Below are 12,840 nucleotides of genomic sequence, written 5' to 3' on the forward strand. Positions count from 1 at the left end.
TAGATTTTTCAGAGATATTGTGAGATCTTTTGCTCTCCAAAAAAACTTTGCTTCTAATTTAACTAAAAAGAAAGTTATCCTCCAAATCATTTTATTACATAATCAATACTTCATAGTTGGGCTTCCTACTTTGTATATAATTATACCTCAAGAACAAAATACTATGACATTGTTTATATATTATCAGAGAAAAAGATATGGCAAAATACAGGATTGATGGAAAAATCATTATAACATTTAAAGGGTTTTTTTATTTTAAGCTAGTATCTTGGAAACTAAAATATAAAGAGAAAATCGTTCTAAGCATATTAAACTGGTTTTGATAATGTTGTAGTATTTTTCATTTTTTACTTAAAATGGGCTTAAGTTACAAACTCATTGCCTTACATTGACAAGAATTTCATTTAACAAATGTGATCAAATTTTAATTGCATAATTCCTATCTGGGATTTACACAGAAAGAAAAAAATGGAACTGGCAGGTGGGCAATACAGTCATACAACCTTTCTTAGGCTTTAGTTGCCCCATTATTAAGAAAGGGAGGACAGGTGTAGAATAGAACTAAAAAGGTAATTGCTAAACTCCTTCCTATTTTAAATTAACTGTGTCTGCCAGCTTCCTATCAATCCTTTTGACAAAACAAAGTTCTTTAGCATGTACTTTTGCACAGACTTCCATCCTCAGCCTGACAGCCAAATCAGACATCACTATCCACTTTCCTAAAGGTTCTCATCCTATATAATAAAACCCTAATATGCAAGTCTACCAAACGATGGAATGACCAGTCGCTATGACATGCAGTGACCACCAGGAGGCTGACGCTCGCCCGAGGAGTTACCCCAGGTGGTCAGTGCGCTCCCACAGGGGGAGTGCCGCTCAGCCAGAAGCTGGGCTCAGGGCGGTGGCGGGAGCCTCTCCTGCCTTTGCAGCAGCACTAAGGACCCCTCCGGGGATGTCCAACTGCTGGCTCAGGCCCACTCCCTGGCAGGCGGACATCTCCCAAAGGGTCCCAGACTATGAGAGGGCCCAGGCCGGGCTGAGAGGCACCCCCACCCCAGGGGACGAATGTCGTGCACCAGGCCTCTAGTATTTAGATATTGCTCTTCAGTGGCTGCTCCACAAAAACATTTATGCATTTGGAACCATCTACACATTTTTGTTCCCTTGATGCTAATTGTGAAGTTTAGAGTATACCCACCAAAATTATTTGCTTCCCCAAAGGCCCTTTTTCCCAAACCAGGAGAATGGTTACAATTAGGTTTCAGAATTTCAGATTTCTGTTTCTTTAGTAATACTTTTTTTTTCTTAAACATTTTCTTTCTTTTTTTAAATCCTCACTGGAGGATATGTTTTTATTTATTTGAGAGAGAGAGAAAGGGAGAGGGAGGGACATATCAATGTAGAAGAGAAACATCGACAAGTTACATCCCTGACTGAGAATAGAACCTGGGACCTTTCAGTGTAGGTTTGATGCTCCAACCAACTGAGCCACACTGACCAGGGCTAATAGTACTTTTTTTTTTTTTTTTTTTAAATATATACTAGATGCATGGTGCATGGATTCATGCACCGGTGGGGTTCCTCGGCCTGGCTGCAGGGATCAGGCCAAAACCGGCTCTCCGACATCCTCCGAGGGGTCCCAGATTTTGAGAGGGCAGTTCTCAGGTGACACACCCCGGAATCGGCCTCCTCTTTGGTTCCAGGTGCATCACCCGAGAACCGCAGCTGCCACGTCACCACAGCTTGGCAGCTCCTGTGTTCAGCGTCTGCCCCCAATAGTCAGTGTGCACCACAGCTACCAGTCAGATGGTCGGATGGTTGGATGGTCATGTAGGCTTTTATGTATATAGATATACATACATTTTTAAATTGATTTCAGAGAGGAAAGGAGAGGGAGAGAGATAGAAACATCAATTATGAGAATCATTAATAAGCTGCCTCCCACACACCCCCCACTGGGGATCGAACCCAGGACCTGGGCATGTGCCCTGGACGGGAATCGACCCCTGGACCCTTCAGTCCAAGGGCTAACATTCTATCCACTGAGCCAAACCAGATAGTGCTAACAAATAGTTTGTTTCACACACTGCATAGAGCCCATTTTCATTCATTAATTACAAAAAATCCTATATAATGAGAGAAATATGCTAATTATCTGTTAACTCCATGAGGCTTAACGACCAACCAGATCACAGATCTGCAGGAGGATGGGGCAGTGAACTACAAGCAGGAGGTGGAGAGCAACAGGAGGGGGCAGGACAGCAAGCTATGAGGTGGTGGGAGGGAGTTGGGAGGAGCTATAGGAGGGCGGGACAGCAGGTAGAGAGCTATAGCAGGGCAGCAGCGAGCTACTGGCTACAGGTGGTCAGCAGAGAGCTACAGGAGGGGGCAGGGCAGCAAGCTATGGGGGAAGGAGTGGGGGAGGACTGCGAGAGGGTGCAGGCCAGGTTGAGGGATGAATTTCGTGCCCTGGGCCTCTAGTTAGGTATAACTGACTCTATCTAACGCAATATGCCTTCAGAATTCTATGAAAAAACTCCATGAAAGTCCTATTTCTTAAAATAGGTGGTCCTGATAAACAAAACAAAAAATTACCTTTTTCTGTAAATTAAGATAACATTTATGCTTGAATTGAAAAAAACAAAACAAACCCTAACTGGTTGGCTCAGTGGATAGAGCATCGGCCTGTGGACTGAAGGGTCCCAGGTTTGATTCCTGTCAAGGGCATGCACCTTGGTTGCGGGCACATCCCCAGCAGGGGGTGTGCAGGAGGCAGCTGATCAATGTTTCTCTCTCATCAATGTTTCTAACTCTCTATTCCTCTCCCTTCCTCTCTGTAAAAAAATCAATAAATTTAAAAAGGAAATACAAACAAAAATGGAATCCAGTCTTCTCTGATATGCTGCAATCAAGTCATTTAGCTGCTTGCTGGACTGAATTGATACATAAGGGAATATGCTTCCTCAGTTGCTAGCAGTAAAGGGAGACAAGTATTTTCGTGTTTTACCTCTTTTCTCGTTGCTACTGCTGTATTTTCTCTCACAAGTAGTACTCCTAATTCATCTTCCCACAATCCAATATGCCGTATCTTTTGGGAAATACTACTACTCCATCACTTGCCTCCTAAAATGGCTTTGCTACATGCCCAAATGTCTTTGCTACTAGAGGACACCATCAAAAATCAAAGTGAGTACAACCCTGTGATTGCCAGCAGCAAGATGGCCCAGTGATCCCTGCCTTATGGTATTCACACTCTTGTGTGTAAATACTTGCCCACGTTGCAACAGCACTGTTCAGTGTTAACACAATATGGCAGAAGTGATGGTGATGTCACTTCTGTGATTAGATTATGAAGGCTCTGCGGCTTCTGGTTCTCTCTCATCATTAATCCTGAGAAAAGCCATGTCATGAGTAGCCCTATGGAAGGTCCACAGGAGGAACTGAAGCCTCCTGCCAAGAACCACAGAGTGACCTGGGAAACAAATTCTCTAGTCTCAGACAATAGCTTGAGAGACCTTATGAGACCCTGAGCCAGAAGCATTCAGCTAAGCCATTCTCAGCTTCCTGACCCTCAGAAACTATGTAAGATAAATGTTTGCTGTTTTAAGCTAAGTTTTGGAGTAACTCATTAGACAGCAAGTGGTAACTAATATAAATAGTAATGCTAAATAATAACACATTCCTGCTCCTGTCAGATTAACATGTGTATTATAAAAATGTCAAAGTTCAATCCTGTGAAATACATGCTGTACAAAGTCAACACACTATCAAATCAAAAGTATTTCACATCAAATCTATGCTTTATTACCTACCAGAATAGTGAGATTAAAAAAATTTATTAATGCCCAAAGGTGAATGGCAATAGAAATGTTCACACATACGCCGAAACCGGTTTGGCTCAGTGGTAGAGCGTCGGTCTGCGGACTGAAAGATCCCAGGTTCGATTCCGGTCAAGGGCATGTACATTGGTTGCGGGCACATCCCTGGTAGGGGGTGTGCAAGAGGCAGCTGGTCGATGTTTCTCTCTCACTGACGTTTCTAACTCTCTCTCTCTCTCTCTCTCCCTTCCTCCTCTCTGTAAAATATCAATAAAATATATTTAAAAAAAAAAAAAAAAAAAGAAAGAAAGAAATGCTCACACATAGTTGCTTGGGGCATAATCAATACAGTCTTTTTTGAGAATAATGGAGCAATACCTATTAAAAGTCATACAATTCCACTATTTAGGCATTTGCCCTATAGTTTACCCTGTTATATCTCGTGATATACTTGCCTAAGTGCTCAGATACAGATAGAAAGATATAGATAATTAACTCGTGAAAAACTAGAAATCTAAATATTCATTTTAAAAACCTGTTAAATCAATTATAATAACATGTACAAATGAAGGGTGGTCTATAATCCACACTTACAGAAATAAAGAAAACATATACAGACTTATTTAGAAAAGATACCTAAGATATACATAAAGAAAAATTTAAGAAGATATGTAAAATCCCATTTCCATAAGAGAACATGATAATGAGCTCATTTTAAGAAAATTAAATTAGGATCATCATAATTTAAGCCACATTTTCACATTTTATAGTCTCATTCATTTAAAGGTAATCATTTTTGTGCAAATTTTCCATAGCAAGCTAAATAAACCCTATTTTAATTTCATTTTTGCTTAGCACCTATACTATCCACAAATAATAATGATGATGATGATAGTCATATTGAACAAATACTACATGATAGAAACTATTAATCACCTCCAAATAGTTTACACATATCATGTGATCCTCAAATAATGTAATATAAGTAACACTATTATCTTTACTGTACAATATTTTTAAAATAAAACACAAGGAATGAGTAAAGCCACAGAGTCTACAAGAGTAAAGAATTCAAAGTCAGAAGTTTGTTCTCTTAGCCAATGCCCTCTAGTCTTTTACTCACTTATTCATAGTTCAAGTGGGGGAAAAAAAAAAAAAAAAAAAAAAGACTAGTGTGTTCTATATCAAACAGCTTAGCAAATAAACCAAAACAACTGCCACCCTGGAATGTCTGTCGGGATGATTCTTAACTCTTATGAGAAAGCGAAAAGAGACTAAGGACGAACAAAAGTAATTTTTAATTAAAAATGGGTATTTTGTAATTGTCTAAAAAATGCCACTTATTTTACTGAAATCACGGAATCTTCCCTGCTTGGTTAATTCTATTAGGCAGAAATTTCTTCCAATCAATTACATTTAGTATTTGTCCAAAAAAGCAAACTCCCTTTCTTGGAGCATCACTGTAATAACTGTGTTACTGGAAAATGAAGAGAAACTGAACAAAATCTCTATAAAAACCTAAGAGGCTGCCCAAGCCAGGTAGCTCAATTGGTTAGAGAATCCTCCCATAGGCCAAGGTTTCGTGTTTGGTCCCATCAGGGCACATACAAGAAGCAACTAATGAATTCAGAAATTGATGTTTCTCACTCTCTCGCTCTCTCACCATCCCTCCTTCCTTTTTTTTCTCTCTCTCTCTCTACAAACCCATCAATAAGTAATTATCTTAAAAAGGAAAACTACTTTTTTTTATAAACCTAATAGTCTATATATAGTGTTTGCCTCTCTTTCCCTTTCTGTGCATTCTCCCTAATTACTTTTACCTTATTTTCAATCTTAACCCATTCACGCATGGATAAAGAATAAAAATTAAGATTAGTTTAAGATATGTAAAAAGACCAAGTTAATAAGTCCCATCAAATTCTAACTACAACTAATCATGCAATGTATGCTTACCCAAAGACTCTGTCTACCACACTGTAGTTAGGCACCCTTTTTTTTAAATCTCCAAGAAACAGAGGAACTACAGGAATGCAATAGACGCTCACCCTAATGGAGCACCGAACATCACAGGCTTTGGTGAACCACATCTAACCATAAAAAATACGTTAACCAATCCCTGTATTTATTCTTCAAAATACTAGTACACAAACCCAACCTCCCTCCTTCTCCCAGCCCAGCCCCTTAAAAAAAAAAAAAAAAAAAAAAAAGCCGGGCATTCCAGAGTGAAACCTCCAGCATTCCAGCATTCCAATCCGGGCAGGCCCACCTGATGAAGGCCCCGGGACAGTCCCGACCTCCCTCCCTGTGAAATGGGAACGTTGGCACCGACTTCAGGAAGCTATGGCAGGAACGAAGTAAGATATCTCACGATAAAGCGCTTAGGACAGAGCCTGGGACATAACGGGCACTCTGTAAACGCCAACCATTATTATTATTATGTCTCCAGAATGAAGGGCCTGGAGTCTGGATTTTTCTCCCTTTCAGGGATGAGACTCTACCCAAACTCCATCAGGACAACTGGGCATATAGACGGGGGCGGCATATTCTCACAGGGATTGTTTTCAGAGCACTTTCGCTCGTTTCAACACAATTGTTTTTCGTGAAAGTAAACACTCCGACCCCCCATGTTTTTACCCGGCGATGTGTCTGGACCCCAGGAGACAGCGCAGCCTGGAAATAAGAGTCCAGATGCTCCGGCTCCGAGAGGGGCCGCTGACACACGGCGGCCACCCCGGGAGGCGGCAGCCCGGGGCAGGCCAGCGGCGACAGCCGGCTCACAGAAACAACGGCCCTTTTCCCCTCTTCCTTCCGGGTGTCAAAACGAATGACGCCTTTTCTCTCCCTGAAACCGAGGCAAAGCATCTTTGGGCTCTCTCTCCTCCAGCCCTGCGCGTGTGAATCCACCCCCACCATACCACTCACGGTCCCCGACTCACAGCGTGTGTCCGCACACATTCACCATCAGCTTTAAGGAAGGGTTCCGGTACTTGGTGGTCTTACACCGTGGGCAACCCTGATCGTCCATAGTGCCCTCTTTCGTAGGGACTCCCCGACGCCGGCTTCGCCAAAGCCAGTCACCTCCCTGGCCCCTAAGAACCGACACCGAACAGGTTCCCACCAACAAGCACTTGGCCGAGACGGTCCCTTTGCGAATGAGCGCCGGCCGGGAAGAGGCACCGCGGCACAAAGGTTCCGGCTGCGAGTTTTCCGGTCCTGCCAGGAGCCTCGGTGGGTCTTAGCTTCCGTGAGACAGCAATACCTTGGATTTCGGGGGAGGGCTCTTACAAGGTAAATGGCACACAAAGCCTCATCATTGTGCACCAAACTGAACTTTTTTTCAAGGAACAGTTTCACAATTAGAAACATGTATTACATCTTGTTCTGTCTGAAAACATTCTCATGTTTTGAAAGATGTATGGCTGGTGTACAGAACATTCAGAGTAGTATTTTTTTATTTTATTTTATTTACGATTTGATGGGTTGTGCTTTATTGTATATTCCTTATGCCTGCACATTCATGAAAGCACAGAAATACAATACTATGCATTTGCAGATAGAAAGTTTGGAAATTTTAGGATGAAAATCTCTGCACCGATCCTAAATATTACAGATTCTCACTAAATATGTCAGAATACTTTTATAAATAATAGCTAGTATCTGCTCTACAGTGATTAACAGTGTCACCTGGCTCTCATATATCTTACCTTCTCTGCATAAAATATATATATTTTCCCCCAAATATTGAACGAGAGAGGGGGTCACAAAAGAATATTCACTTTATATCAGCAATTTTAAGATTTGAGAACCTAAATCTCTTTGGAAATTGTAAGCCATGTTCACTGCATTTACAAAAGCTGCAAAGGGAAGTCTGTAAACAGCTCTATGAGAAAATAAACTCCTCCCATTGTAAGGGACACAATCTTATCTCCATAACAAGGATGTGCTGATACTTCCTCAATATGTAGAGTAAATGAAAAATGAGGGAATGACTATCAGTAGTGTAATATGAAAAAAATGTTATGCCAAGCATTATCTTGTACTCGGACCCAAATTCCATCAGGAGAAATGGACAATAATACAAAACTTTTCATAACCCAAACAATGAATACCAGCTGTATACACTCAAAGTAATTTAAAGTTTTTGCCCTGGCCACCAGTTGGTTAGAGCATCATCTGGAATACACCAAGATTGCAGGTTCAATTCCTGGTCAGGGCACATACAAGAATTAACCAATGAATGCATAAATAAGTAGAACAACAAATATATCTCTCTCCCTCCCTCCCTTCCTTCCTCCCTCTTTCCCTTCCTTTCCTTTTTCTTTAAAGAAAAATCAGTAAATAAATTTTTCATAGCAGTTTTGCACTTTTCAATAAAAACATTAAAAGGGCTATTCCAACTCCCACATTTTTTAACGGTGAACCCAGTAGGCAACCCAAAGTGTGGAGATACAGTTTAGATTACCACAGGATATGAAGAGAAAACCTAACAAACAACTGAATACCACATCTGGGAAACAGCAGATCAAAGCTGACCATGGCAGCACAGGGCTTTTATATTAGTATATAGACATAAATAAGTCCTGTCATCTGCTTGATCATCATATTGTTTGTTAGACAATACCAAATGCTGTGTTAACCTGGAGGCTTATTGTGCTGCTATTGTCTTACTGAAAGAGAACACATCCAAACCAGTTACCTGACTCAGGATGAAGCTCTCTAAGAATAAAGGCAACTTTTAGGGTCTTTATATTTTAACAGAGCAGGAAACTTCTGGTGAAAGGCTGAATATGATCAGTGAGCAAATACAACTTTTAGCCATTGCTACAACCATCATAGAGCTAGAGACAGTAGAAACAGATTTGGCTGAATTCAAATGTGAGCTTCATCACTTAGTGGCTATATGACCTCAGCCTCAGCTTTCCCAATTATAAGTTGAGGATAACACTTGTAAAGATTAAATGAGATATTTCATTTTAAGTGCTTAACACATTACTTAACACAGAGTAAGAGCTCAATAACTGTTAGCCATTATTAAAGTAGTATAAATATTATTAGCAATAGTCTCTAAAAGAGGCAATGTAATGGGGAGGAGCCTATACTTTGAAATCAGACAGATCTATTTTTTCTAAATCTTTATTGTTGAAAGTATTACATATGTCCCCTTTTAATCTCCATTGACTCCTTCTATCCTGCCCCAGCCCCCTACCCCCTACCTCCTACCCCAGGCCTTCACCACGCCAGACAGATCTGTTTTTGAACCAAATTTATTATTATCCCTTACCTGTTTCCCTCCTCTATATAATATACTGCACAGGAGTGCTATAATGATTAAATTTCGTGACATGTACATATACAAAGGCCCTACTACAATGCCTCATGCATAATAGAAACTCTGAAATGTACACCATTATTACTGGTAGGGGTCACTAACACAGAATAGTCAGAAAACTTTGAGAAGGAAAGCACTAATAGCAACAGATTGCTGAATCAAACAGAGCCTCAGCCTATGTTAAAACCACCAAATTATCAAGTTTCCTCCATTTCTGAAGAGACATGCACCTGGACCACTCCTCCCAAATCTGCTCATCCTCCAGCATTCCTCTCTCAGTTAAGAGTAGATTCTACCTCTCTGGGGCAGTGTCTTTCTCAAATGCAGACTCTCCTTTTCAGTCCCAGGACTCCAGGCTGGGTTTTCCTCATCTGAAGAGCATATTTAGATATCATCCTCCTCTCCCCCAACCAACAACTTACGGAAAACAGATCCTCTCCCACAGGCCTCTGGAGTTTCAACGTGCCTGTTAACGCATTGCTGATCCGCTGGCCTACGGATTGACATAAACCCTTAATGGACCAATATAAATCTTCCCTAGAATTTGTCAAATTGGCAGGGAGGGAAAAACAGCACCGCCTCTTTAATGAAGTGAGAGGATGTGAGCCGGGAACAACTACTGAGAGCCCTGGTTCTACACCTTCTGGGGAACGCCCTTTGGAAGATTAAAACTAATTTGAGAAAGGCGAAGATGAGTGAAATGACACCATGGGTCTTCATTTCACTGACCCCATCTTCACATTGTTTGGTATCAGGATCCAATAAATTCATATTTTGTCGGAGGCCGGTTCAAGTGGGGTTTCCCCAGCCCCTGGGAAAATTCATATCACCACAAGAAAGCTGCTCTCCCTACGAGACCACTAGAACCTGACACTCATTCCCTCTCTGCCCGGATCTTCTTCCTCCACTATTATTACCCACGAAACTCACTAAGTCATCCTCCTCTTTCCCATGCCACAGGCTGGTCGCTTGGTCACTCAGAACTCCCAGGAAATACATGCAAGGCTCCCTCTACCAGTCTTAACTAATCTCCTCATGCAAGTTTTTAAAACCCCAGGCAAGTATTCTGACTGTTCTAGTTTGGGGCACGTGGCCATCCCTGCACCTATCCACTATGGCCATGATATTATGTAGATTTAACAGTTGTAGAAGGACTACTCTGTCCACCACACCACAGCAAACCGAGCATTTCAATCAAAGTCCTTCATCATTGTTCCCCAGCATGCCTTCTAAGCTAATCTCCCACCACACACTTACGTAAAACACATTTCAGACACACTGAGATACTCAGTATTTTTACGTAACTTCATGGCTCCATGCTTTTACTCATTTTGTTCCCTCTGCTTCTAATGAGCTCTCTCCTTTTTCTCTCAAAATTCAAAATAAAAGCCACTCCTCGTTGCCCTTCCTGCTTTCTAAATTAGTCTCTTTACCCTGACCACTCCCACACCCTGTATTTACTTATGAATGTTTTGTCTCTCCCACTGGCTTTTATACTCAGGATCAGAGGCCCCAATTTATTCATCTTTCTGTCTTTCAGTACCTGATGCAACACTTTGTACTTAATGAGAACTCAATAAGTGTTTGGCAAATAAATGATCCTTTAGAAATGCTGAATACATATCATCAATCCAATAGAACACCTCCTCTGCCTGGAAGATAACTTTAGAACCTACATTTCTTTTTTTTCTTTTTTCTTTTAATATATTTTTATTGATTTCAGAGAGAAAGGGAAAGGGAGAGAGAGATAGAAACATCAATGATGAGAGAGAATATTGATTGGCTTCCTGCAGGCTGCACCCCACCCCCAATCCCTGCACTGGGGATTGAGCCTGCAACCTGGGTATGTGCCCTGACCAGGAATCAAACAGGTGACCTCTTGGTTCCTGGGTCAACGCTCATTCACGCTCAACTGTTGAGCTATACCTGGCTGGGCGAACCTAGCTTTCTTAATGGTACAAGTACATAAGCTTTCTGAAATAGTAAGAGTGTGCCAAGATATGGTTATCTGGCCTTTCCTCTATCTTTCAGACCTGCAAAGTCAGCCTTGAGAAAGAAATCTCCACTCTTGGTAGCAAAACCATTAAATATAGTCAAGCAAAGTGTAGCATTCTGTGCTGGACCAAATTTTCTTGAACACTAAAGTGGCAAAACATTTCCAGGCACTCGCATCTCTCTCTTCAGGCAGGAAGGAAAAGATACAGAAACAAGAAGCTTGATTTTCACTCTCACACAATCCCAGCCTCAACTTTGTTTTCCCAAATTGCAACACAGATTTAGACTCTATAGCAGCACAGCAGACTCAATGTTCACAGCATGGCAGGCATAAAAGGAGAGGCAAAAGTATTCATCAATTTTACAAATCATTTTGGCAAAACTAGTGCTCTAAGGTGAACCCTACACACCCTCAAGTCTGGTGTCCCATTGTAACTGACCATGTTGGAGGCGAGGGCTTCCAGTCTACTTTAAATTGCTGCCAGAATAAGCCAGCTAAAGGAATCCAGAGGCTGGTGTTGGATTTCATTCTGGTCCTACAGGAATCTCCTCCTGGAGCTATAGAATACCAGTGTAGCTCAGACTACTGACATCAGCAAAAGGTCACTGTTGTTTCTATATCATGTTGAACTTGGTGCTCTGGAGGCGCCGTACAGAAGACATGCAGAGAAACCCAATACATGGTTTTCCATGTCATTGCATTATATTTGATAGATAATTCACCTGAAGAAGACTTCTGGGACCTAAACTTGGATAGCCCCGTAATATCAACAAGTTAATTTCTCTTAGGCATATACAACTGAAAAGTTTCCTACTTTGTACTATCAGGAGGAAGAGAGCAAACATTTAACAAAGATTAATTGTGTGCCAGGTGCTTTTTGGCACATCTTATCTCATTTAATCCTCACAACAATGCTGTCCACTTTTTATAGTTAAATAGCTAATAAACGGCAGAGCTAGGATTAATCCTATGTCTAGCTAGCTGATCCCCAAATCCACATCCTTTCCACTAAACCACATTATCTCCTGTCTACTTTGCTTTGATAAGTATGCTTTTAAAATTCAAGTAACTAAATGCAATGTGGTATCCTGCATTGGATCATGGTTCAGGAGACAGACATCAGTGGAGTAACTGGTAAATCTAAATAAAGTGTAGAGTTTAAGTAGTTAATAATATTGCACCAATGTTAATTTGTTTGGGTAAATGTATTTTTTAAATAGATTTTTATTGATTTTTTTATAGGAAGGAAGGGAGAGGGATGGAGAGTTAGAAACATCGATGAGAGAGAAGCATCGATCAGCTGCCTCTTGCACACCTCCTACCGGAGATGTGCCAACATCCAAGGTACACGCCTTTGACCAGAATCGAACCAGGGACCTTTCAGTCCTCAGGCTGACGCTCTATCCACTGAGCCAAACCAGTTAGGGCTGGATAAATGTATTATTCCAATGTAAAATGTTAACATTACGAAGAAAGTATATGGGAACTCTCTGTACTTTTTTTTTTTTTTTTTTTTTTTACAGAGATAGAGATAGACACATAGATTTGTTTTTCTACTAATTTATGCATTCATTGGTTGCTTCTTGTATGTCTCCTGACCAGAGATGGACATCAAACCTGCAATGTTGGCGTATTGGGATAACTCTCTAGCCAACTGAGCTACCTGGCCAGGTCCTCTGTACTCTTTTTTGTAACTT

General features: G+C 41.1%; 1 protein-coding gene across 1 annotated transcript in view; it reads right to left on the reverse strand.

Annotated features, from left to right (window-relative positions):
* MNAT1 (MNAT1 component of CDK activating kinase) overlaps positions 1-6,966 on the reverse strand; it is a 150,799-nt gene extending 143,833 nt beyond the window's left edge. The window contains exon 1 of the mRNA XM_084883279.1: positions 6,755-6,966. Within this exon, the coding sequence (XP_084739405.1) occupies positions 6,755-6,843 (89 nt within the window). The 5' untranslated portion in view covers positions 6,844-6,966. The remainder of the gene's footprint in view (positions 1-6,754) is intronic.
* Positions 6,967-12,840: the final 5,874 nt, after the last annotated feature.

This window comes from Pipistrellus hanaki (genome assembly GCF_964339955.1).
Source record: "Pipistrellus hanaki genome assembly, chromosome: 1".
Lineage (NCBI taxonomy): Eukaryota > Metazoa > Chordata > Mammalia > Chiroptera > Vespertilionidae > Pipistrellus > Pipistrellus hanaki.